Genomic DNA, 23,992 nt, shown 5'->3' with positions numbered 1-23,992 from the left:
ATGACTGCCGTACGCTCGTATAGTCTGTGGTGTTTTGTATTTGTTTATTTGGAGTGGAGGCACCCGGATGTAGTTAGCATTTAGTGGGTTGTCCAACCTGACTTGATTACTACTCCCCCATCTTTACGTCCATTTCTCCAGTGTTCCTGTCTGCCGTGTAACCCTGCAACACCAGCGTGCCTCAGCCGCAACACGAGCCGGTGCAGCCGGGCTGATCCACTTGACCCTGATTCTTACCTGTGCGCTCGTACTTGGGGGGCTTAGAACGTCGCGAAGCAGGCACCTGCATTATTATTTTGTGAAATCCTATAGCTATGATTATTGCACCGAGGGCTGAAATGCTGACGGCCTTTTTATTCACTCCGTTGGCGTGCCGACAGCCGCGTGGCTGAGTTTCTGCAGATGGAAGGGCCGAACCCACTTGGGGCGGGAATCATCCTATTACGGATGAGACAATAATAAGCACGGCAAGCCGAGATCGACGAACGGTGGGACCCTAGTTACAATTTACTTGAAGAAAAGGACAAGTGTGGTCATAATTCATTCCTATGGACTAGAAAAGATACCGAATGCACCACCCGTAAACATATGTCAACGTGGATTTCATCGCAAGACCTCCACCCATTTGGCTAGCCCTTGACGGGACCAATCTCGCTAGCCACCAGCACACCTTCGACGCCCTTTTCGTCGGCATAAGCGCGGCCCTCGGGCAGGTTGTTGAGCTCGTCCTCCTCCTTGTCCAGTCCCCAGAACTGGAAGATGAAGAAGACGCCACCGACAAAGGACAGCACTGCAAAAACGCCGTAGTTCCAGACCAGCAGCGGGTCCGCGGCCAGCGGGTTCAGCGCCTCGGCGATGGCGGCCGAGATGGCGTTGGTGAACAGGGCAATGGCCTGGATTAGGGATCGCATATTGCGCGGAGCCTTGGAGTAGGCGTACTCGAGTGAGGTGATCGAGGCGAAGATCTCCGAGAAGGCGATCAGCACGTAGCAACCTGTCTGCGCCCACACGTTGATCGGGGCCGGGTTCACCTGGCCGTCCTTCGTGAAGCAGTTGTTTGCATCGTGGCCACAGGGCGAGGTCTTGTAGATGTAGTACTGCACCACGGCCGCCCAGACCATGGCCAAGGCCGCCAGCCAGAAGCCCATGGTGATCTTCTTGATGGCCGTGAATCGGAATCCCATCTTGCGCAGACCCGGGTAGAGGAAAGAGTCACAGATGGGGATGAAGATGATCAGGGCCAAGGGATCCAGGTTGTTGACCACATCGTTGGGAACTCCGTGTAGCACCATGGTACTGGCCTGAGCCGTGAAGTTGTTTGTCAGCTGGCCGTATGCCAGCCAGTATAGCGGGTACCAGCAAAAGACGGCGCATGCAGCGAATCCACGGCGCACCTCGTCCACCCAGGCATCGTCAAAGGTCATCCACTTGGGTCGCAGACCGGGCTCAATGTTGGACGGCTTGACCGACTCCCACAGCGTGCCATCGTGAGTGCGCTTCCACATGGTGACGGGGTTCCAGTGCCAGCGGCCACGCAAGGCGAACAAGAGTGCCTGAACGGCCTTGGACACCACTGATCCCGTCGGAGGAGTCTGGCGATAGCGCTTGCGTCCCCACCACATGACGAACGGAGTAGTGCAGAACATGAGCGTTGGCAGCAGGTAGGCCAGCCAGAAACCGACATACTTCTCGGCGTAGGCCATGCCAATCTGTCCCACCAGGGCACCGACGTTGATGAACAGGTAGAAGTAGTGGTAGATGCGGCTCTGGGTGATGGTAGGGTCGACAATGACACGCTCTCCGGAGGGCAGCGTGCGCACCTTGAGGTTGACGGCGGGAATTTGTTCCACGACCAGTGCCGAGATGTTGGGCTTGAAACCACCCGTACCGAGACCCATAATGATCACACCGAGCATGAATACACCGAAACAGGCCGGTGTATTCACGATGACGGGCGGGATGGCCGACACAACCAGAATGATGTGGCCAATGATGGCCGCAAAGATAGACCAGCAGATAGTCTTATACCGACCCCAGTACTCATCGGCAATGTAGGCACTGAGCAGAGGAACGCAGTAGCACCAGAAGGTGTTGAAGGTGTTGATTCCATTGGCGGTTTGGACGCCCTTGCCCAGCGCACCCGAAACACCCTGGGGTGTTCCACCACCAGCTCCAGAGTCGTGGATGGAACCTGGGGGACCGTTGGGAGCGGGCAGCGGCAGGGAGTGGTTCACAAAGTTGGAGTCTGGAGATTCAGGTCAGTGACAGATCGAGTGGAAGATGTTCATCAATCATACACAAAACCTGGGTTCCATAGTAGGAAAAGCGTTCGCACAGCTCGACAAAGGCGACCGTGTAGACGGCCCAGGGGATGGGCGCGGAGACACGTCGGAGAGCGTTGGGACCGTGAAGCTCTTCGGCGGTGGGATCCTCGTCGCCAATGCCCAGGTGGTACGAGGCCGAGATGAGACTCTTCTCGGGCTTGTTCTCGTCCTTGGGACCATCGGCCACGACGGTGGTGGTGGGATTGTCAGAGTCGTGAATCTCGTCCACGACAGGAGACGCCATGTTGGAGAGAGGAGATGGAGGAGAGAAAGCAAGTGGATGGGTGACGGAAGAGAAGAAAAGCAGAGGAGGAAGAAGAAGGAGAAGAAGGGGAGGGAAGCAGAAAGCACACACGATTAAGGACGGACCGATTGAGTACTACATGGCTACTACACGCACCATAGCACACCATCGTTACTTGATACATAGTTAACTACCGCGGATTCTACTGCGCTAACCCAAACGGTGTGCTAGCCCGAAGATAAGGTTGACCGCGACGAATGAGCATGCCGGCTGGAACGGGGGGCGCGCGCCATGTAACGAAGCTTCAGCACTAAGCGTGCGGACTGGCCGCTAGCACCAAGCCTTAACTAACCAGGACTGAGCTAGAGGGACAAGCGTCAAGAGACGCGGATATGGCTATGGCATGGATAATGATGATCGGTGATTGAGCAGGAACAACTCACAACGAACAAAACAACAATAAAAGGGGCCAGATGGGTATCTGCATGCCTCGGTACCTTATTACCTACCTTATTACTTTATTTGCCGCGTGGCTCCCGAGAACTCTACCTCCTGATCGCCAAGAACCTTCCACCAACTAACTTCAGCGCTTTGATACACCCATACTCGCCGGGGATAGACGCATTTAGCCGTCTAGACAGGGCCAAGATGTGCGCTCGATGGTGCCAAGTCCCAGACCAAGCGCGGGGCCGCTCTTATCAGGGAAACGTCCTTCGCCAACCAACAAAGTGCCACGGTCGCGTTGCCACCAGTAGAATCAAGTCAGATTCCCTGCCCTTAGTGCCACCTCCCGGGGGTACATCCCACCCTCAGCTGGCGGCGAAATCCCAAATGATTATCTCCATATTCTTGTTTTCTCTTTCAAGATTGTTGTGTTTGTATTATACATCATACAGATAGCGGCAGCCAATCCCGACCGCTGGGACGGCTGGTCCGTTCCAGAGTTGCTGAAATAGGACTCCCGAGAACAAGACACAGGTTTCTTGCACTGAAATGATGTAAACCACCTCATCTACCCTGTTACAGGACACAACTGCTGTCACCACACACAGGACACCGTACATGTACTACCGTCAGCCAGGATGGAGAACCACTGATCTCTGGCCGAGAGACTCGACGCGGAGCACGAGCACTTCGTTATTAGGTTACGGGCGTGGCACGGGCCCCTACGCGAGTCTCCTGCCCAGTCCGGTATACAGACTGGGCAGTCTGAACCGTTGGAGCTCGCCATTCTGGGCACTCACTTTGTACAGTGTAGGGTTATGACTTCATTTATCTCCCATGCTTGCACAAGCCAGCCCAGTCCCACTGACATCACAGCGTCTACTCTTCTGTACAGCAGAGCACGTACAGAAGAGTACGTACTCGGGAACTCGACATAGACATGGATGGAAACTGCCGTACGACTTGGGACTGATTCCCCCCTTTTTTTCCGAACTATAAGTATGTAACCATGCGTCGTCTGTTGTAGAATCCGCACTGATTAGCTAGCCAACTGCCCAGCCCCCGATAATTTGTTTTTTTTTTTTTTTAAGAAAAACCACCTTGATCAACGGGCGCGCAGCACGACCAAGAAAACCTGATCGGCAGCCCTAATCCCCTCCGCCTCCCCCCAGCCCCAGTAGTCTGTTTCCCGGCTGATATCCGTGGATATTATCCGACGATCAGCGCATTGGCACGCTGGTCATGTGGGTTAAGGATCCTAGGAACGTGGGGGTTAATGTGAGATGATGGTGGAATTGGACGCTATGGTGAAATCACGGAGAGGCTGTGGTGTGGTGTGTTTGAAAATACATCCAGTTAGAGTAGTGAATCCGGGGATGGAAGGATCAGCTGTGGAGCCGATCTGTCAAAAGTGGGCGCGAGTGGGACCAGATCACGTAGATGAGGATGAGGATGTATTATGATTTGTATAGCATTAATTAATTCGAGATCGTTCTGGTCGTAATACAGACCAAAACCCAAGAGTCTAATCCACATTTTTCCATAACGCGCTCGCTGATCATGAAATCAAATCAGATCGAATCCAGACAAAACAAGCTAAAAACCCGAAAGAAAGAAAATCGCTGTCCGAAAACCCAGTCATAACACCATGCAATGAGAGAGAAGCACAGAAGTATAGTATACCACACCGCAAGATATTATTATGATTTACCAAGCGGCATGCCCACCATCCATGCGCAGGTCACTCCCAGTCATAAAGCTGCTCGCGTCGCTGAGCAGGAAGACCGCGGCGCCGCGGTATTCCTCCGGACGCGACAGACGGCCGAGCATATTCTCCTTGGGCCACTGGTCGCGGCGCTCTGGGAACTCGACGAACAGCTTCTCCACCATGGCGGTGACGATGTAGCCCGGGGAGATGGTGTTGACGCGGATGTTGTACTGGCCCCACTCGGCGGCGAGGTTGCGGCCTAGTTGGATGACAGCGGCTTTGCTGGCGTTGTAAGCGGGACAGATCAGACCCTATAGACCGAAATTAGTATCAAGTTACGGAGGACCAAGTGGGTGAAACGCGAAAGGGTAAAAAGGCGGGGCAAAAGGAACGCAGTCCCGGGACCAGACCCTGCCGGACAAAGCCATCCGTGTAGGGGCTGACAAGGGGATCCCGGGTAATCAAGGCGAAAATGCGGGGAAACAGTCACCGCACGACGCAAGAGAAAACCCCAAGAAAAAAGAAAACGTTGGGACGCGGAAAAGAGGGGTGGTGGAAACGTACCCGATTGGCGATGGTGCCGCTCATACTAGCAATCATAGCGATGCTGCCCCCATTCCCAAACCGAATCATCTGCTTCGCCACAGCCTGCGCGGTCATGAACACGCCGGTCACATTGACCTCGAACATGGTGTTGGAGTCCTTGGCCGAATACTCCAGCGCGGGGGTCTCCTGCTGGATGCCCGCAGCAGCGACCAGGCCATCCATGCGGCCCTCGGCATTGCCGATGGCCTCGATAACACTGTTGAGCAGCTCTGTGTCACGCACGTCGATGCGGCGGTAGTGCAGCTCCGTGCCCAGCTCCTTGGCGCGTTGCTGGATCTGAGCGAACTCGGGGGCCTGCATTCAGTTTGTGAGTGGGCATGTCACCAGAAAGTCAGCTGGGAAAACATACCGGCTCCTCCAGTCGGTCCAATGCGTACACCTTCGCTCCAGCTTCCAAGAGAGCCTCCGTCTGGGTCAGACCCAGACCTCGGCCGGCGCCAGAGACACAGACTACCTTGCCGGCGAGACTGAACTCGGGCATGCGAGCCTGCTGGCCCAGGAGGACGGGCTGCTGAGCGGCCACAGGGGCGGTGGGGACGGTAGTGGTTTCAATGGAAACAGACATTGTGTGATGTGTGAAAGAAGATATTAATGGATTTAAGGGTGATCAGAGAATCAGAGGAGGAGGGTGATTAGGATGAAATATTAATGAGGCAGGTAAAATGGAAATGTCAATGGCAGTCCGTCAACCATGGTCATCGCGGACCATTAAATACTGTTTCTGGGGATGTTTGGCCAGTCCCATTCGGCTACACCGGCCCACGTTTCGACCGGTCTCGTGAACAGACAGAACCTGGCACCGCGCCCGGATGGAGCACAACCCCAGGCTATGGTAGTGGTCCAGGCCCGGGGAAGGCGGGTAGCTGCCAGGCGTGGCGACAAGGCATTGTGTACAATGTGCACGGCGGCAAACCGGCTCGCAAGCCCATCGTATGCCCTGTTGTCGTCGGCGATACTCCGAGCAGGTTCTAGCACGCCAGAAAGAAAATCTTGTTGAAGATCGGCAGGGAACGAGCGACGATCGGATTACTGTTTGAGGCAAGCCGATCTGCCCCACCGTTTGGCAGGTGACCTGGGGTCAGGTGGACCAGACCGCCCTCGTCGTGAGTGTCCAAGGCACGACGACGACGACGACGACGACGACGACGACGGGTTTGCATGATTTTGTAGGCGACAGAAAAGAAGACCATGAGCCGTCATCGAAAACACCCATCAACCCATCCCTCACAGTCCATATGGACCGGGGAGGCCTAATTTTAGTCCTGCCAGACCCGCCCAAGCTCCTTGCCCGTTCTGGCGATCCCGCGAGATCCACTCCCCGGCCTCGTGAACACTTAATCCGCAATAAACTGCGCCTCCATTTTTTCTGGATTCTTCTTTTCGACTTCCTGCCGCATAGCCGATATCAGCAGTCTCGCGCTCTCATTTGAGGAATCTCTGCCGATGGTGCTATTCCTGTTCCTTGCCCTGTATCTCGGTCGCGCGGCTCATACCTGCACCCGGAAGGATATCCCCGCATCCTACAGGACACCGTGAGTAGTGAGTACTAGAGTTGATGAACGGGCCCAGACCCGTCTAGACGTGGGGCCGGGCTGCCAGCGTGACCCGGCAGATTTTTTGATCGGCTTATCGACACGACAGAACAGACCAAGCCTGGACCACTGCTCGAACTGCTCGTGCATGTTTTAGCATGGGCCCGTGTCCTGACCCCTCTTGCCCCTGATTTCGAGGCTGGCCCCTGGCTGCATGTGGCGTTTTCTTTTTCCGCTGCTGACCATGCAGTTTCCCGCTCAGACGGACTCTCGGCAGAAATGTCGGGGGATCGCTCCCGAGGAGTAGTCGCATGGACCACTCTACGCCTTTTGCTTCGGCAAAGGATTGTGGAGACATATTGTGAGAAGGCTAATTGAGTTTCTCCCGAGTGCTTAGGGGAGGTTTAGTAGTTGTGTTAGATCAGAATCAGAACAGATGCCATGAAACAAAACCACGCTCTTAATTGACGGTCGGTTTAATACTGAATCCGATCATATCCAGCCTCTGGCACTTCCATATACCAACATAATTCCCCACTTCTCCTGCCTAACACGAAAACCGTTCCCCCCAGACACCCCTAGCGATTCACCGGGTTAAGATATTGTCGCGCCCAATCCTCGTAGCGCGGATTTGTTTATCGCTTGAAAACAATGAACCCACGAGCCAGGCAACAGCGCTGTAACAGGCCCATCTGCAAAGCCACTCTTATACCAGCTACGGTACTTATCCGCCCACCGTGCGCTAGAACAGTTCGTCGCTATGCGCCACGAACTCGACAATAGCCGCCGTGGACAGCCGGAAGGTTTGGGGGTTTTCCGTCTGCGCCTTGTAGATCATCTGTACCACGTGCCGGGAGAATCTGCTCGATGACTGTGATTATGCTGCCGTGCCCGACGGGCACGCTGGGGCCTAGGAGCATGAAGTGGCTGGCTTAGGGACTGCTGCCATTGTGAGATAGGCTGTTGCTCGCTCTTTTCAGGCGTCGGAGAGTGAGATGCCGTGGTGGCTGATTTTGGGAAAGCGTGGGGTGAATTGAGACGTCGAAGCCCGTGGCTCAGATAAGTACTTCAACTCCATAGAACTCTGGCCAGCGTGGGCTTGGTAGCCAATTGTTCTTATAACTGTGGCTGGGAATATCGCAGACACACCCCGGAGACTTGTTTTCATGCCAAGTGCTTCCGAAGCCGAAATTTTTCTCGTATATTTACAGCTCGACGCTCTTCAGGTACTTGTGCGCGTTGTGAGCGAGGCTGATACCATTCGTTACGGCTTCGATGCGCAGAGGCTGACGGGTGAACTTGAATGTTTTGTCTGAATAATCGGATTAGACGCTCCATATTTGATGTTTCGAAGAGCGATGCTCTTACAATTTTCTCAATTCTCAAGCCGTGAAACTCCATGATCATTCACTTGAACTCCGTGGGCGTGGTTCCGCAATTTGCCTCAAATTAGAAGTCTCTTCCAGTGCGTGTGCAACCAAAAGCATGTTTTGAGGATGACCAGGTCACTGTCTCCTTAGTCCACAATGCTTGGCCCACAAGGTCCACACCACCAAGATCTTGAATAGGGTAGGAGTTGCCATCAATTGCCACCTCTCAGGAACTTCTAATATTATCATGTCATGGATTTCTAAGCTGCGATCTACAACCTCTCAATTAACTATATTCATCAAATTAGAACTTATTATCGTGCTGGATATCTTATTTTCCAGCTCTTGCCTTTAGTTTCTATCTATAGTAACAACACCCATCTGATATCTGTAGTCTTCATCATTTCATATTTCCTATCGATCGAGGCCATCTGTTTAGGACATCTCCATCCACGAGCGACACGGAGAATAGGACCTCTCTATAGTATGTGTCGCAGAAGAAGAGATCCGGACCCTCGTATCTCGGGGCTATAGCCGAAGCGGGTCCAAGACTTTATGTTGGTGAACCTTAGAGGGAAATCGCGATAAGCCATCAAAGTCGGGCAGGTTATGCCGACACTTGCAATATCGGGAAAACGGTGCCGTTGAGGGGTTGATTTGTCCCCGCACATATCATATCACACCAGCGGAAAACCGAATTCCATATGATTGCCGTGCTTTCTATTGCGTAAACAAAGGAAGAAACTGAATTCGATGCATCATCATGGCGACTAAGGCAAACGTTCTTCTTGTCGGGAGTGGTGGTGTTGGCACGATGGGGGCGTATGCGCTTGAGACTGGCGGCCTGGCGGCCGTGAGTGCGGTGCTCAGATCAAACTATGAGACTGTCATGGAGAAGGGCTTCTCGATCGACTCTATTGAGCACGGCATGGGCATCAAGGGCTTCAAGCCGTCACAGAGTGTGTATCTTAAAATTTAATCTGGTAGGCTCCACTAATGCAGCAGATTCTAGTACTCAAAAAAGTTCCCAATGTCAGTACAGACCCGAGCTTGAAGTACCACTTCATCGTTGTCACGACCAAGAATATCGCAGACGTGAAACCGACCGTGGAGGAGATCATCGAGCCCGCTGTGACACCGGGCCACACAGCGATTGTGCTGATGCAGAACGGACTTAACATTGAGAAACCGGTGATTGCCAAGTTCCCCAACAATGTGGTTCTCTCTGGAGTCTCATTCATCGGGGCGACGGAGAACCCTAAAGGCCACATCGCACACGATGACAGTGACTCCCTGAAAATTGGGCCGTACGAGTCTCCCGGTGTCAAGCGCGAGACCGCAGTCGCGGCGGCAAAACATTTCGTCAAGATTTACAATGCGTGTGGTAAAGTTGACTGCACATTTGATGAGGACGTGCCTTTCACGCGGTGGAGAAAGCTGATCTACAATGCGTCGTACAATTCCGTGTGTACCATCCTGCGCTGGGACACCCTTCGAATGCGCATGTACGAGCACGCTATCGATAGTCTCATTCGGCCTGCGATGCTAGAAATTAAAGCTACTGCTAGGGCAGCTGGCGTGGTTCTGCCGGAGGATATCTGCGAGGTGTTGATAGCTGTGGATCCGGACGGCGTGTATTGGAAGCCGAGTATGTGTCAGGATATTGAGAAGGTATGTGGCCCAAATTTTGTCAATATGACATCACTCAATTCTTTCAACAGGGAAATTTTATTGAGTACGAGAACATCGTCGGGGAACCAGTACGGGAAGCCCAGAAGCTGGGTGTACCAACACCTGTGCTTTCAACGATTTATGGAATGCTCAAGTCATTACAGACGATGACTATGGAGTCAAAGGGCATGATTTCTCCCGCTTGGAAGGAGAATGCTCGGTATAAGTAGTGGAGTGAAAGACATGCTATGTACTCAGTATATTCGATGGTTTTCCCACGCCCGCACGTAGCGATCTATTATGGCCGCCATCCCTGAGGCGTGGAATGAAAGAGATTCGATAATGGCACTTCAGGTGCCCTCGCTTGGGAAGCGGTAGCTCAGGATGCTCGGGCTCAATAAGCTTGGATCTCACAAATGAGGAGCCAGATGTCTATAAATTGAGCTCGTGCTATTATCGCTGTATGGTCACTACGCAAATGATAAACAGAATCAAGTATGTTGGCTCTCAAACTATGTCTTCCGTACTGACGCAAAAAGAAAAAGAAGAAGAAAAGAAAAACCACTATTGCGGCTATATATTTTATGACTAATCCACGACCTCCTAACATGTGGACATTTATGAGACTATTCACCCACGCCTAATCATTAGAATTGGAAACTCTGCTGTCCAATATTCATATCTCCTCCGGACTGATTGATCACCTGGTCGTAATTGTTGAACGTAGTGCTGAAGGGCTTCTGCTAGCCTTAGCCATTAGTCTGAAAAGCAAAGACCGTCACTTACCACAGCTACGGTATTTTTGTTCTTATCAGAAACTAGCTCAAGGATCTTCGCACGCACAATCTTGTACTCGTTCTCATCCTTAGATGCGAATTTGCACATGTTCAGGTGGTTAGAGCGAAGCGGTAGTGTCTCTCCAAGACCGGGATAGGACGCCGACTTTTCCTCAACAACCTAGTGTTCATCAATAAGTATAGGATCTTAATCTTTTCACTAGGAAGGTATTATACTCTTTGCCCGTAGGTATCAAGCTCCTCGTAGAAAAACACAATTTTGATTTTGTTCTGCCCGTTGTTGCGTTTTCTTACTACATCAGAAAAAGCGCTCCCTAGATCTTTCAATTCATGCGAGTTTTGATGAAGAGACTTGAGTGTCGTTTGATCCGTTTTCTTCATCGTATCGAATATTCGACGCACAAGTTCAGCCCACTTCGCTAGGTTTGAGCCCCCAAAGGGTGTCCCCAGGAATATAATGCCTTTGATACATTGTGCAATGACCTCGACATTGTCTCCTGCGGCGTTTCGGTCGCCGAGCACAACTGCAGTAGCGCAAACAAGTCCACCGAGACTGTGAGCCACAAGCAGAATGGGTCGCCCAGCCTGTTTCGAGGGTGAGCGTGTTCAATCAGCCGTTAAGGGTCAGGGCGGCTGCTCACTATCTCTGGCGCAGATCGCTCTGTACTGAGCGAGCTACAGAGGCTACGAGCGACAGTTGCAAGGCTTCCTTGGGTGACCTCGGCGGTATCTGAGTGGACAATAGCCGAGTCATATCCAAAGCTCATAATCCTACATTTTTTAAGGTCGGGGGCAAGGAGATCTCTTGGCCATAGAACACCGTCCTTAGTCCACGTCTGCTCGCGATGACCGCGTAAACCGTGAACAAAAACGATGCTGACGATAGGTTAAAGAGTGTCTTAGGCACGGGGGCGGGCCAGCGGAGAAGAACCGGCGGATAAGGGAAAATATACTCAGATTCAGCCTGATCGGGAGAACTCCATATCGATAAACCGTAGCGCGACATTTTGTGATAAAATTGGTTGCGCAGAAATTTGAAAAGGGAGCCTTGTTAAGACATAAGCCTAATAGTGAGGTAAGTGAGCTTCTGCTGCGAAAGGCTATCCGTTAGCATTTTATGAACCAATCAAGTGCATGCACGTGAGAAGGTGAATTGTTACCCCTCTTCTCCCTGCTCAGCCTCTGCCGATTGGAAATAATCTCACGGTTGAGTATAAAATTGGCTAAGATGCCGAGCGAAGTTTCTTTGTACAACAATGGTCCTGTTATGAACCAAGCGGGTGGGAATCAATATATTCAACAGTAAGATGCCACACGCGGGAAGCTTACGGGAACATGGTATTAATCTTTTGTTAGTCAAAGTGTAATATCCACTTCGAACGGTGAGTCCAACGCTTTCTGTTATAAATCTAGCAGCTGTCTTGGGATAAACTTCCGAGATTATCCTTCGATCAAGTTAAATTCTTCTAAGTGAGTATCAGAGCTAACATTTTGTTAAACTAAGACATTGGGCCTGGCTTTTTCAAGACTTCAACTTACAAAGCGCACAAAGACTTCAACCCGGCGCGCGTCCAGAACACGTGCCAATGGTTTCTAGATCATCACAGGTTCCAGGGATGGAGAAACAGCGACCATCACGACCTCTTATGGCTCTCTGGGAGACCCGGATGTGGAAAGTCAGTGCTCTCGAAGGCTTTGATTGACGATGAACTGGTTGGATCTAAGTCAGCTACAATCTGTTATTTCTTCTTCAAGGACAACGAGGAGCAAAACGCCACAGCCACGGCAATCTGCGCGATCCTCCATCAGCTATTCTGCGCTAAGGAAGGCCTCTTCCAGAAATACGCCTTAAAACAAATCATACAACATGGGGATAATTTAAAAGTTGATTTCGAAACCTTATGGCAGGTCTGGATATCTGCTGCCTACGATCCTTCTACCGGAGACGTGATCTGCATTCTCGACGCACTCGATGAATGTCGCCAGCCGGACCGCAACAGGCTTATTCAGGAGCTAGAAAGATTCTACACGACCTATCGAGAAAAAGTGGACGGAAGATCAAAATTGAAATTCCTCATTACGAGCCGCCCGTATGGAGACATTAAGCGCGGATTTGGCAATATGATCTACGAGCATCCAACCACTCAGCTAGCAGCAGATGATGAATCAAAAATTATCAGCCACGAGATACGCATGGTGATGGATGCAACAGTCGACAAAATTGTGAAGGCGAGGCGTCTCACTAACGATATTGGCATAGCTTTGAAACGCCGCTTGTCTGAAGTTCCTAGCACAACTTATCTCTGGCTGCATCTTGTGTTGGATGAGATTCAGAGGTATCATGGTGGGACTGAGAAAAAGTTGCTTCGAAAGATCAATGAACTACCCGAAACTGTCGAGGATGCTTACGAGAAGATCCTAGAAAGGTGCAACAAAGGTACCAGACATGATGCAAAACGGCTTCTGGAGATAATTGTTGCCGCACAGCGGCCTTTGACACTTTCCGAGATTGATGTCGTCTTGGAGATTAAAACCGATCCTGACTCAAGGTCATGCGACGATTTGGATCTCGAAGGCGCCAATAGAGAACAGTGGATACTCGACACATGCAGCTTGTTCGTCAGTATAATTGACTCGCGCATTTATCTCATACACCAGACGGCGAGGGAGTTTTTACTCCGGAAGTGGAATGAAAGAGCCGCAACAAAAGGATGGAGATATTCTATTGATCTGCAGAATGCCCACCTGGCCCTTTCTAAGCTATGTCTTGTGTATCTCCATTTCAAGGATTTCCAACGAGACTATCAAGAAATAACTCTGGACTTGGTACCGGAGGAGGCGTTTCTGCGCTATTCTGCAAACCATTGGATCTATCACTTGCAGCAGGCCGATACGATAGAATGGCAATGGGTTAACAGGGCCGCCAAACTGTGTGATGTAAGGGATGGGTCAAATTCGCTGTGGGTTCGATATTATTCACATAATATCTTTTGGAGGCAGAGCATAAGTCAAAATCAGTCATCTTTCTTCTGGGCGGCAACTTGGGGATTGTTACGGGTTCTAGAGCTGCTCCTCCGCGAATCTAATTTGGAGATCAATGAAGACGTGATCAAGGCGGCTGCATCAAATTCGAGATGTGGAGCGGACATGATAAAGCTTCTTCTTGATCGAAGACCCGCCGAAGTTGAAATCACTAACGAGGTGGTTATAACAGCTGTGTCAAATACGTTCTGTGGTGATGCTATGATAAAGCTTCTTCTTGATCGAAGACCCGAAGACGTTAAGATCACCAACGAGGTGGTTATAGCGGCTGCGTCAAATAGTTTCCGTGGTGATGCTATAATGGAGCTTCTCCTTGATCGAAGACCAGACGAAGTTAAGATCACTGACGAGGTGGTTAATACAGCTGTGTCAGATACGTTCTGTGGTGATGCTATGATAAAGCTTCTTCTTAATCGAAGACCCAACGACGTTAAGATCAACGAAGACGTGATTAAGGCGGCTGTATCAAATACGGGCTGTGGAGTAGCTATGATAAAGCTTCTTTTTGATCAAAGACCCAACGACGTCAAGATCACCCACGGGGTCGTCATGGCGGCTGTATCAAATCCGATTTTTGGAAAGGACGTTATGAAGCTTCTTCTTAATCGAAGACCCGACGACGTCAAGATCACCGACGGGGTCGTCATGGCGGCTGTATCAAATAGGAGATCTGGAAAGGGCATTATGAAGCTTCTTCTTGATCAAAGACCCGACGACGTTAAAATCGCTAACGAGGTGGTCATAGCGGCCGTGAGATATAGAGAGGACACGATGAAGCTTCTCCTTGATCGGAGACCTGACGACGTCAAGATCACCGACGAGGTGGTTATAACGACTGCCAAATATGGAGAAGCCACGATGAAACTTCTTCTTGATCGAAGACCCAGCGACGTTAAAATCACCAACGAGGTGGTTATAACAGCTGTGTCAAATACGTTCTGTGGTGATGCTATGACAAAGCTTCTTCTTGATCGAAGACCTAACGACGTTAAAATCACCGATGAGGTGATTATGGCGGCTGCGTCAAATAGTTTCCGTGGTGATGCTATAATGGAGCTTCTTCTTGATTGGAGACTTAATAGCATCAAAATCACTAATAGGGTGGTCATAGCGGCTGCGAAATGTGGAGAGGACATAATGAAGCTTCTCCTTGATCGAAGACCCGACGACATTAAGATCACCGACGAGGTGGTTATAACGACTGCAAAAAACAGAGAAGCCACGATGAAACTTCTTCTTGATCGGAGACCTAGCGACGTTAAGATCACCAACGAAATGGTTATAGCGGCTGCCTCAAATAGTTTCCGTGGTGATGCTATGATGAAGCTTCTTTTTGATCGAAGACCAGACGAAGTTAAGATCACTGACGAGGTAGTTATGGCGGCTGCGTCAACTATGTTCTCTGGTGAAGAGACGATGAAACTTCTTCTTAACCGAAGACCCAACGACGTTAACATCAACGAAGACGTGATTAAGGCGGCTGTATCAAATACGGGCTGTGGAGAAGCTATGGTGAAGCTTCTCCTCGATCGAAGACCTGACGACGTCAAGATTACCGACGAGGTGGTTATAGCGGCTGCGTCAAATAGTTTCCGTGGTGATGCTATAATGGAGCTTCTCCTTGATCGAAGACCAGACGACGTTAAGATCACTGACGAGGTAGTTATGGCGGCTATGTCAAATACGGGATGTGGAAAGGACCTCATGAAGCTTCTTCTTGATCGAAGACCCGACGATGTTAAGATTTACCGATGAGGTGGACATAGGTGAAGGCTGAGGCCTCAAAGTGACCTTCGAAGGATTCAGATCTTTGCTTACGGGAGCGAGTACATGAGAATTCGGTTTTAGCAGGTCTATATCTTCATCATCCTGGCAGCGTCCTTTGCACCAAACATATAGATTAAATTACGAAACCGTGTTTTCCGCTCACCCATTGTGTATGGACGTGGTCCAATACGGCAAGCAGCAAAGTTAACATCCATGGAACAGTGGGCGACGTTTGTTCCAGTGTATAGTTAGTCACGATACGTGCATGCATCGTTACTTTACTCAATGTACTAAATTTACTAAAATAGGATTTGAAGAAAATTTCTCCCCGTTCCTTCGCAGTGGGGGCGCCGATATAATTGCTGAGAGCTATGGCGGAGCCTATTTCGCTAGTGGCTGTAACTTATACGTTCTATTGGTAAGATAGGACTTCATCGATTCCATACTTCAAGTCAAAGGACAAGTCTTGCGAATGCTTAGATGCCATTATCCTGACTTGATCTAGTTCAAGGGGATGGGACATGCAATCGATACAAAATGGTCTACCTTCTAGTTATCAAATGCTTAGTAGAAGCTATTGGTTTCCACGAAGGAGACATGCAAACGGATGCATTTTATTAAGTAGAGAGTCAGTGTAGACGCAAATGCAACCCGTCGGATCCTGTTGTCGCATCAAGAAACCAACCAAGTCCCACAAATATATGTACAAGAAACATGAGAGGGCCATTTCCTCAAGAAACCGCCCCAGCTTTTCTCTTTTTGTCTCTCTTGCATCTTAAATCCAAATTACCATCGGATGCACATAATAACTGTGACATATGAACCCCAAAAATCGAAGATGCAACCCAGTGAAACCCCATGCAAAAAGGAAGACGTAGTAAAAGAAGACAACGCAAGTCTCAAGGGAGATGAGAGCGACGTGAAAACCATCATAATAATGTAAGACATGAGGCGAAGATATGACCCGCGATGCAATCCAGTAGAGAAACAAAATTCGGAAAATATTTTTGGAAGCAAGGTTCTAGGCATCGCGCCACCCCCAGATGCGTTTCTGCTCGTTGATATACCAGACACCGACTTTCTCGGCGTCCTGGAGCCACGCGGCTGCATCTTCCCCGTGCTTGGCATAGACGTCTTCGACCAAGTCATCCAGAGACCATGAGGATAAGGGGTCTTTCTCGCCGGGGTCTACGCCGACATTGGTGAAGCGGTACTCGAAGTCTTCCTTCATGGGGAGGATGAGGCGGTAGGGGACGTCGGCGGCAGACACAACCATCATAGCGCCACCCGCGTTGACCATGCCCATGTTCCAGGCAGAACGTCTCAAAGGGCCCATGCGATGGGACCCGCGCTCATCGGAGGAGCGTTTCACGTGCGATGATGTTGAGATTGTGGTGTTGACCTCTTCGCCGAAATGCGGGTTGGTGCTTTCGGGGATATAGCCTGTATCTAGGTGGTGGTGGGGTGGCTCTTCGATTGAGGAAAGGAAAGGTCGTAGAAGTGACTGGCCCTGGTATTCGGGCAACAGAGAAGCAGCAATGGCGGCATCACCTGCAGGGAGTGACTTGGACTGAACGAGAAGATCTAGGATGGTCGGGAGGATGCTGAGGGCGGTTGCGTTGGCGGCGATGTCGACTCGGGGCATTTGCGGATGACGGAATATTAAGGGAACGCGATAGTTGCTGACATGGCCATTGTTGTAGGTACCAGTGTGGTCACGGTCGTCCTCGCCGAATGCTTGGCCGTGATCACCAACCACGACCACCAGGGTCTGATTCGCGATGCCAGACTCATCAAGCATGCCCAAAATGTCACCAATCCAGTTATCGACGAAGCGCGCCGCATTTAGGTAGTTGTTCATCAGATCATGGTTTATGTTGCCCTGATCCGCCACGTAGGGCTCTTTAGTGAAGTTTTCCGGTGTGCTCCACGGGTGGTGTGTTGTGCTGGTGACGTGAGAGAGAAACAGGCGCGTGTTGTTGTGGACAGCCTCGTCTATCAAATCTTGGATATACGGCCGCAGTTCGGTTTCGGCATAGCCAAAATAGTTGATCTCCTCGCCATCGGGCTTGTGTTTCGCATTCTTTGCCTCCAGCGTTTTCTTGACAACCTTGTGCTTGAATCCAATGTGATCATTCAGGATATCTTGGCGGTCATAGTCATCGGTGATGGACTGCAGGAACACCGACTTCCAGGGATTGCTGAACGGCTCGGACTTCATCAAGGTCTTGTTGCCCCGATTCTTGAGTTCATTGAACAATTCCAAGATCTGCGGCAGACATGGCTGGTAGATCTCAAGCAAAGACTCTTCCAACAGATCCACAGGCAACGGATTCACACCACAGTGGCTATTGAGAAAGCTCTTGAAGGTCAAGGAGCTGCCGGTCACGGCGCCCCGAACGTTGAGCCCACCCATGCCTTCTGCTGCAGAATCTTGCCAAGTGGCATTGCTCAGATCGACAAGCTTGCCCTTGCTATCCGTAGCGTACTCGCCCGTCAGCATCTGCGCCACGGGAGTCGCGCCCACCAGCCGGTCGATCGCCTCGTCGTAGTTCGCCTTTTTATGTGAGGCGAGCAGACCCTCAAATAGCGGAGTTCCCTGCTGCACAGGAAACATATCTTTGCGTCCACTCTCAAGTGTCAAAAGTATGATATGCTCGATCTCGACGGGGTGATCTTGAAATGCTTTCTGTAGGGGCTCGAAAACGTCGCCGTCCAGATTGGAAATCTTAAGCGGGTCCTTTTCCGGGTAATAGTAGCCTCCTTGATCTCCACAAACATAGGCATAGTGGTTTTCGGCCTCTCGGAGATCGGCAGGGCTAGTATCCAAGCGTCTGAACCCCGGGCCTGGATTCAACGGAAGCCACGCTGGCCGTATCCATTCCACCTCCTCCTCTTCCGGGTTGACTATATGATGGAATGACGCCCTGCTATCCTCCTCCCACAGGGGAAACGGAAGCGAAGGAGTACGACAGCCCTTAGCCACATTGGCTTTGGAGTGAAACGCATCCAGAAGCGTGACCGGAAGCGCCCCCGAGAGATGGTCGTATGGCACCGACGGCCTCGTGAGCTCCAAAAACAAAAGCGAAACGCAAGCGGCGGTGACGGGCAGGATACGACGAAGCGCGCGCGGGTCAATTGCCGGAATGCGCGGTTTGGAAGAAAGCGAACGAATGGTCGCCGGGAGCCTCTGCGGCGCCCTCAGGCCGCCCAGACAGACTTCTCGCAGGCTATGCAGGCCTATCCCAACCCAGTAGTATAGCTGCGAGTGGGCTAGCCAAGCTACCAAGCCCAACACGGTTCCGGCGGCGGAGACGGTCGAGATGCCGCTCAGCAGGATCTTCATGGCCGCGGGATCACTGATGAAGGAGTTGCTGGCAGACCAGGAGACTTCGGCGCCTGTCTGCATGAAAAACCCGATTTGAATGGAGCACGCACCCCAGGTGGCCAGGCTGAAACAACACCGTCAGCTTTTTTTCTCCCTCCACTGTTGTCCGGGGAGGTAAACATACCACAAGAATGCCCCAATCACTGTAGATACCCATTGCCATCGGGTTTCCGGTACTGGATATTGGAGAAGCCATCGCACGCAGATAATGACCAGCACATCGGGCAGCACGAGCGTCGGCGAGTAGAGAACGAAATAAAGGAAAGGAAGGGAGCTGAAATGCAGCGCAAGATGCAGGGCCTTGGAGGTGAGGCCGCCCACGACGAGGGCCGAGAAGAGGAACGGCGTAACCGGTGGGAAGGGGAAACGCAACATGGCGAGATCAGCACATGGTCGACCTGGCTGGTTGGTTTGATTTGCACGAGATGGGCAAGAAAAGGCGCGTCGGCGGGACCGGAGAGGAAGGTCAAGGTGCAAAGGGAAGCCCAGAAGACAGGAAAAAAGGGAGGGAAGAGAATGACTGAGCAGGAATGAGCAGGAGAGGAATGTGTTCGGGTCAAACAATTTCTCAGACAAGGCCGGGGACAGCCCCAATTAGGGCGCGACGATGTGAGACCAGCGCGGCGCACTAGACCCGGTTGGGCAGTATTGCACACGATCTGGACATAGGGACTCGGATGCGCCGGAGGCAGAAGACCCTGCATTTTGGATTATTATTACGTCCTTCCTCTTGGCTCCTCTGATTCTCCCCTACGCCTCCAAAGACCAATGAATCCCGAGAACGACCCCTTTCATGAGTAATAACCCCTGTTGTCGCTTACCCAGCCTTACGATATCGTGCCCGTGCACTGCCCCTGAGCGGTGTGCCGGGCCGCTACGACTGTTGCAAGGGGCCCCATAATAATAATAATAATAATAATAATCTACACCCCGGAATCGTCGGAGATCGCACCGTAATGAAGACGTTGGTCCAGCGTGTGGGTCGTCGTTGGCCGATTGACATCCCTATTACATCGACTGGCGGATGGACCATCTTCATCATGTTGATGTGAGCCAGGTGGTTCGCTGCTGCCTTGCCATTCTTTATGGTTGCTGCCGAAGAGGCTAGCGCAAAGTATAATAGACCGGGGAAGGGAACGAGGAACGCGCTCGATTGGGTAATAGAAACGAGACTGACTCGCAGAGATTGACGGGCAGAGCCGCACACAGGGTCAACACTGCCCCGATCCAGGGCTAGTCGGGCCCTCGCCCCATCCGTTCCCTCCTTTCTCGCCGCCGCCTAATCCTCAGAGTGCCCCCCTTTTGCCGGCGACTCCAATAATGATTCTGCCTTCCATGGCGGAGCACAGAGACGCTCTTCAAACCCTAATCACATGACCCGCTAAACCTGATCAAGATGCGATGGATGTAATGCGTTGTTTCCAAGTGGATTGGTATAATTATAAACGAATGGGGATTGTTACAGATCTAAAGATAACCACCGCCACCACGACGTGGCCTCGGCCCGCATGTGCCAACCCAGCACCAACAAATATCCCCACCTGCGCCCAAAATGGCACGAAGCCTCGATTCCTGGCAGCCTAAGATCGTCGTTCACCTGATACAGACAAGAATAGAACGCCAGACCGTGTAATCAGTATGCAAGCTTGACATTCTATACATCGACGGCAATGTAAGAAATCTAGCCAACCCTCTCAACCTGAGTCATTGTCGTGCTTGCTCCGAGCGCCCTTGCCTCGCCGAATTGAAAGCGCAAGAGTCTTGCTGAATCACGTCCACTTGGAAACCACGAAGCAAAATACATCAGCATGCGACCGAGAAGGGGAAGCTTTTCGGTGCCTGGTGCCTGCACAACAGGAACAGACTCCGCCAATTGGAGATGTGGATGGAGATCTTCCAAGGCCATCGGGTCGTCAATGGTCGATTGGAATACGGCCCCAGTGTCGCTCACGGCTTTGATGGTTTCTGGCTGATTGATCCGTTTGAGCGCGGCAGAGCTCACTCCCTCGAACATCATTTCCCCTTCTGAAAACGTCTGGCAAATCCGTTGTAAAAGCCCTCTCGCATCTTTCTCAGGGAGATAGGAGAGCAATCCTTCCATTATAACTAGCACCGGCCCGGAAACGTCACCAATCTCATGCACCCAGTTCTCATCGAGAACATCAACCCCAATCAGAGAGTAGTCTCGCCCAGGTAAGGACACGGGCTGGATTTTCCTACGAAGCTCAATGACTTCTGGAAGGTCAACATCGATCCATCGAGTTGTTTCGCCCCATTCAATCCGTTGCATACGGCTATCAAAACCGCACGCCAGATGGAGAACCGTCGTGTTGGCATTATCCTGGAGGAATGCCGCTGCCCATCGATCGAACTGGCTTGTTCTCAGGCAAAGACCGCCGTTCTGTAAAGGTGTCATAGACATCGCATCCGCGTCAAACTCGATTTTCTCTAAGACGTCTTTGGCGTATGGGTCGCCGAGAATGGGCAAAGGGAGGGTGTTGTCGTAGACGCGAGCAATAAGCGGTATAAGAAGAGTCTTTGCCACGCCATCGAGTTTGATGGCTATCTTCTCATTGTTTCCAGGTTGTTGACAGGAGACCGGGATTGCCGGACCTTCGGGGCAAACAGGAGCCTCGTTGTCGCAAGCAGTAGCCATAATCTCTGCGGAGAGCCGGTCCAGCCAGCCAAGATCAAATGAATCCCACGCAGATGATCTAGCCGGACATACTAACTATTTACCAAATCGATAGTCGCGTTGCTGAACCTTGGAAGAACTCAAAGTAGCGTCGGGGCTGCATCTGACAGATACCGGTTCGCATGGGGTACTACGGCAGGTCATGGCGGGATACAGCAGGATTCGAAATCAGCTTTACCACCACACTCTTTCGGGTTAATTCCCCAACGCTAGCTCGAAAAACGCCAATCTAATTTTAGCCCTTCCCTCGATAAAGAGAAAATAATCCCTGCAGGACTGTATTGGGTTCACCACTAACGAGAAATGAATCATTGTTATAATACCGTAACTGTGGAAACTGAGTGGAAATTCTATTCTTCATGACCCATTCTGATTGCCAAAATCATATTTTCAGACTTTCAACAAGTAGACAATCCTCATACGGTTTTCCGTCCCTGGAAGGTGTTTGCTTTTCAGCATATATCTCTTTGCGAGCCTCAGAAAGCATGCGTAATATCGACCTTCCCTGGAACGAGAACGAGCAGACTGTTAATTGGAACGAACTTTCCCTAGATAGCATCCCCGCTATCAAGGAGAAGGCTGAAAGAGTCTAGAAGCAGAGCCTGGAGCAAATTCTTCAACATCCACTAGATGAGATGTTTCAATAGGCCACCATCAGAGACGACCCACCCAGGTCTGTAATCTGTATTCCCATATATACCGCAAAGAAGAGTGAATTGAAGGGGACTTTCTAGTTTTCCATCGAGATATCCTCGAAAAGATATCAAAAGCTCAGAATAACGGCTCTAGCATATGGATCTCTCGAGATGATATCCATTTAGAACGACCATCAGGATCTCTCTCAGGCAAGGCTCCGGCTGTTGCTCCCGACAAGCGATTGCCCTGCCTTCAATATCAATTAGCGATGGAAATAAGAATCTTACCCCTTGCATGCCCTGCCCTCAGTTTCTTAAACGCAGCAACGGCTTCTTCCTTGGGGAAAATTTCGTCCACAACGACTTTCAGCTTGCCCTCTTCTGCCCAACCAAGCAAATTCGACAGAGCCTCGGATTCGGCCTTGAAGCGGAGGAACTCAAACTTCCGCTTTCCGCCACCGAGGAACGCGGGCAAGAGCGCTATCTTGAGTAGGACACAGGTGTCGCCCCATGTCGGCGCGCCGACGAGCACGTAGCGCCCGCCCTCCTTGAGGAATTTGTCGGCCTGGAAGTAGAGCTCGAGGTCCTTCCCCGCCACGTCGAGGACGAGATCGAACTTGTCCTTGCCCTCGCCCTCGGTCAGGGCCTCGATGGACTGGGCTAAATCTCCCGCTGTGTAATCGACAACCTCGTCTGCACCGAGGCTGCGCAAGAGCTCGAGGTTGCGCGCACTCGAGCTGCTCACAACACGGCTCGCGCCCATGATCTTGGCAAGCTGCACGGTGAAGGTTCCGACGCCGCCACTTCCCCCATTAATGAAGACGCTACCACCCCCGGCAGGTGCTTGAGCGGAAGCAAGGCCGACAGCGCTGCGCCCGCTAGTGCAGGGAGCTCAGCGAGGAGGCGCGGGTCTGCCTCCACGGCGGCTGCCAGCTTGGGGGGAACCTTGACGAGCGCATTATGACTTAGGGGCCCAGTAGGCACGCGCACGTACTCGGCCAGCGCACCGTTCCAGGTCGTACCAACGACGAGATCGCCAGCCTGGAAACCGGGGGCCGTGGTGTCGACAATGCGACCGACGAAGTCTTTGCCCGGGGTGATGGGCGGCGGGCCCATCACCAGCCGACCCGCGAAGGCAAGTTCTGGCACTTTGTAGTCGCTGGGGTTCAGCGACGCGGCTAGCACGCGGACAAGCGTCGAGGGTGTCTGCCGTTTGGCCTTTGGGATTGGCACTGAGGCGTCGAAAACGAGGTGCGACTCGATGCCGTGGCTGGTGTCCGTGTACTGCCAGGCAAAGCCGGTGTCTGGCAGTGTTGTAGCGGACGCCATGATGGATTGGACTCAAATGCTCTCTAGAACTTGGTCTTGCTTCATCCAATTTTCCGTCGACCTCATAGTAATGGACCTAGGCGATCTTGCTGTCCGATCTATGTTTATGTGGACAAAGATATCCATGCTAAGAAGCGTAGGCGAGAAAGAAATATACATCGGCAGGACGGAATGCAAGTCACTTGAGCCGAACGGGAGAATAGCGGGCTGCACGGACCGAGACGGAGCAACTATCTGTCCGTCGGGTCGGTTGGTAATCATCGCGGGCAGCGCATTGGCGAATGGTTCCTATCGGTTCGTAATAACATAATCACCTCATCCTTGAAAAGGAAAATTGCAATTCCCACTAGTTAGGTGCTAGAGACCTTCAGTCAGCCCCAGATTCTCGACGGCAGCCGGTTGGTAGCTTGTTCGTGACAAGGCAATACCGTTTCGGGATG

The 23,992-nt window shown here is 51.6% G+C and overlaps 10 protein-coding genes across 10 annotated transcripts; 4 read left to right on the top strand and 6 right to left on the bottom strand.

The window, feature by feature from the left end:
• Positions 1 to 629: 629 nt before the first annotated feature.
• Positions 630 to 2,568, bottom strand: N7510_007330 (uncharacterized protein; the record flags this gene model as incomplete). The annotated part of the gene is made up of 2 exons (XM_056979255.1): positions 630 to 2,245; positions 2,298 to 2,568. The coding sequence occupies 2 exons, from the start codon at positions 2,566 to 2,568 to the stop codon at positions 630 to 632; spliced, it is 1,887 nt and encodes a 628-aa protein (XP_056832298.1).
• A 2,151-nt stretch (positions 2,569 to 4,719) lies between these two features.
• On the bottom strand, positions 4,720 to 5,891 carry N7510_007329 (putative short chain dehydrogenase; the record flags this gene model as incomplete). Its single annotated transcript, XM_056979254.1, has 3 exons — positions 4,720 to 5,031; positions 5,285 to 5,620; positions 5,676 to 5,891. The coding sequence occupies 3 exons, from the start codon at positions 5,889 to 5,891 to the stop codon at positions 4,720 to 4,722; spliced, it is 864 nt and encodes a 287-aa protein (XP_056832297.1).
• Positions 5,892 to 5,974: 83 nt separating this feature from the next.
• N7510_007328 (uncharacterized protein) lies at positions 5,975 to 7,729 on the top strand (the record flags this gene model as incomplete). Its single annotated transcript, XM_056979253.1, has 5 exons — positions 5,975 to 6,271; positions 6,394 to 6,616; positions 6,726 to 6,858; positions 6,939 to 7,164; positions 7,559 to 7,729. 5 exons carry the CDS (start codon positions 5,975 to 5,977, stop codon positions 7,727 to 7,729), a joined length of 1,050 nt encoding a protein of 349 aa, XP_056832296.1.
• Positions 7,730 to 8,991: 1,262 nt separating this feature from the next.
• On the top strand, positions 8,992 to 10,129 carry N7510_007327 (ketopantoate reductase family protein; the record flags this gene model as incomplete). Its single annotated transcript, XM_056979252.1, has 3 exons — positions 8,992 to 9,187; positions 9,241 to 9,899; positions 9,950 to 10,129. 3 exons carry the CDS (start codon positions 8,992 to 8,994, stop codon positions 10,127 to 10,129), a joined length of 1,035 nt encoding a protein of 344 aa, XP_056832295.1.
• A 417-nt stretch (positions 10,130 to 10,546) lies between these two features.
• Positions 10,547 to 11,702, bottom strand: N7510_007326 (esterase/lipase family protein; the record flags this gene model as incomplete). Its single annotated transcript, XM_056979251.1, has 5 exons — positions 10,547 to 10,639; positions 10,686 to 10,856; positions 10,913 to 11,281; positions 11,338 to 11,572; positions 11,650 to 11,702. The coding sequence occupies 5 exons, from the start codon at positions 11,700 to 11,702 to the stop codon at positions 10,547 to 10,549; spliced, it is 921 nt and encodes a 306-aa protein (XP_056832294.1).
• A 580-nt stretch (positions 11,703 to 12,282) lies between these two features.
• N7510_007325 (uncharacterized protein) lies at positions 12,283 to 13,782 on the top strand (the record flags this gene model as incomplete). The annotated part of the gene is made up of 3 exons (XM_056979250.1): positions 12,283 to 12,372; positions 12,422 to 13,633; positions 13,693 to 13,782. The coding sequence occupies 3 exons, from the start codon at positions 12,283 to 12,285 to the stop codon at positions 13,780 to 13,782; spliced, it is 1,392 nt and encodes a 463-aa protein (XP_056832293.1).
• A 349-nt stretch (positions 13,783 to 14,131) lies between these two features.
• Positions 14,132 to 15,493, top strand: N7510_007324 (uncharacterized protein; the record flags this gene model as incomplete). The annotated part of the gene is made up of 1 exon (XM_056979249.1): positions 14,132 to 15,493. The coding sequence occupies one exon, from the start codon at positions 14,132 to 14,134 to the stop codon at positions 15,491 to 15,493; it is 1,362 nt and encodes a 453-aa protein (XP_056832292.1).
• Positions 15,494 to 16,526: 1,033 nt separating this feature from the next.
• N7510_007323 (Alkaline phosphatase-like alpha/beta/alpha) lies at positions 16,527 to 19,268 on the bottom strand (the record flags this gene model as incomplete). Its single annotated transcript, XM_056979248.1, has 2 exons — positions 16,527 to 18,957; positions 19,018 to 19,268. 2 exons carry the CDS (start codon positions 19,266 to 19,268, stop codon positions 16,527 to 16,529), a joined length of 2,682 nt encoding a protein of 893 aa, XP_056832291.1.
• A 1,306-nt stretch (positions 19,269 to 20,574) lies between these two features.
• Positions 20,575 to 21,549, bottom strand: N7510_007322 (class I SAM-dependent methyltransferase; the record flags this gene model as incomplete). Its single annotated transcript, XM_056979247.1, has 1 exon — positions 20,575 to 21,549. The coding sequence occupies one exon, from the start codon at positions 21,547 to 21,549 to the stop codon at positions 20,575 to 20,577; it is 975 nt and encodes a 324-aa protein (XP_056832290.1).
• Positions 21,550 to 22,482: 933 nt separating this feature from the next.
• N7510_007321 (NAD(P)-dependent alcohol dehydrogenase) lies at positions 22,483 to 23,552 on the bottom strand (the record flags this gene model as incomplete). The annotated part of the gene is made up of 2 exons (XM_056979246.1): positions 22,483 to 23,026; positions 23,089 to 23,552. 2 exons carry the CDS (start codon positions 23,550 to 23,552, stop codon positions 22,483 to 22,485), a joined length of 1,008 nt encoding a protein of 335 aa, XP_056832289.1.
• Between the last annotated feature and the right edge of the window lie 440 nt (positions 23,553 to 23,992).

Source organism: Penicillium lagena (genome assembly GCF_028827675.1).
Source record: "Penicillium lagena strain IBT 129212 chromosome Unknown utg000005l_segment0_segment0, whole genome shotgun sequence".
Taxonomy (NCBI): Eukaryota; Fungi; Ascomycota; class Eurotiomycetes; order Eurotiales; family Aspergillaceae; genus Penicillium; species Penicillium lagena.
This window is presented reverse-complemented; position numbering and strand designations above follow the sequence as displayed.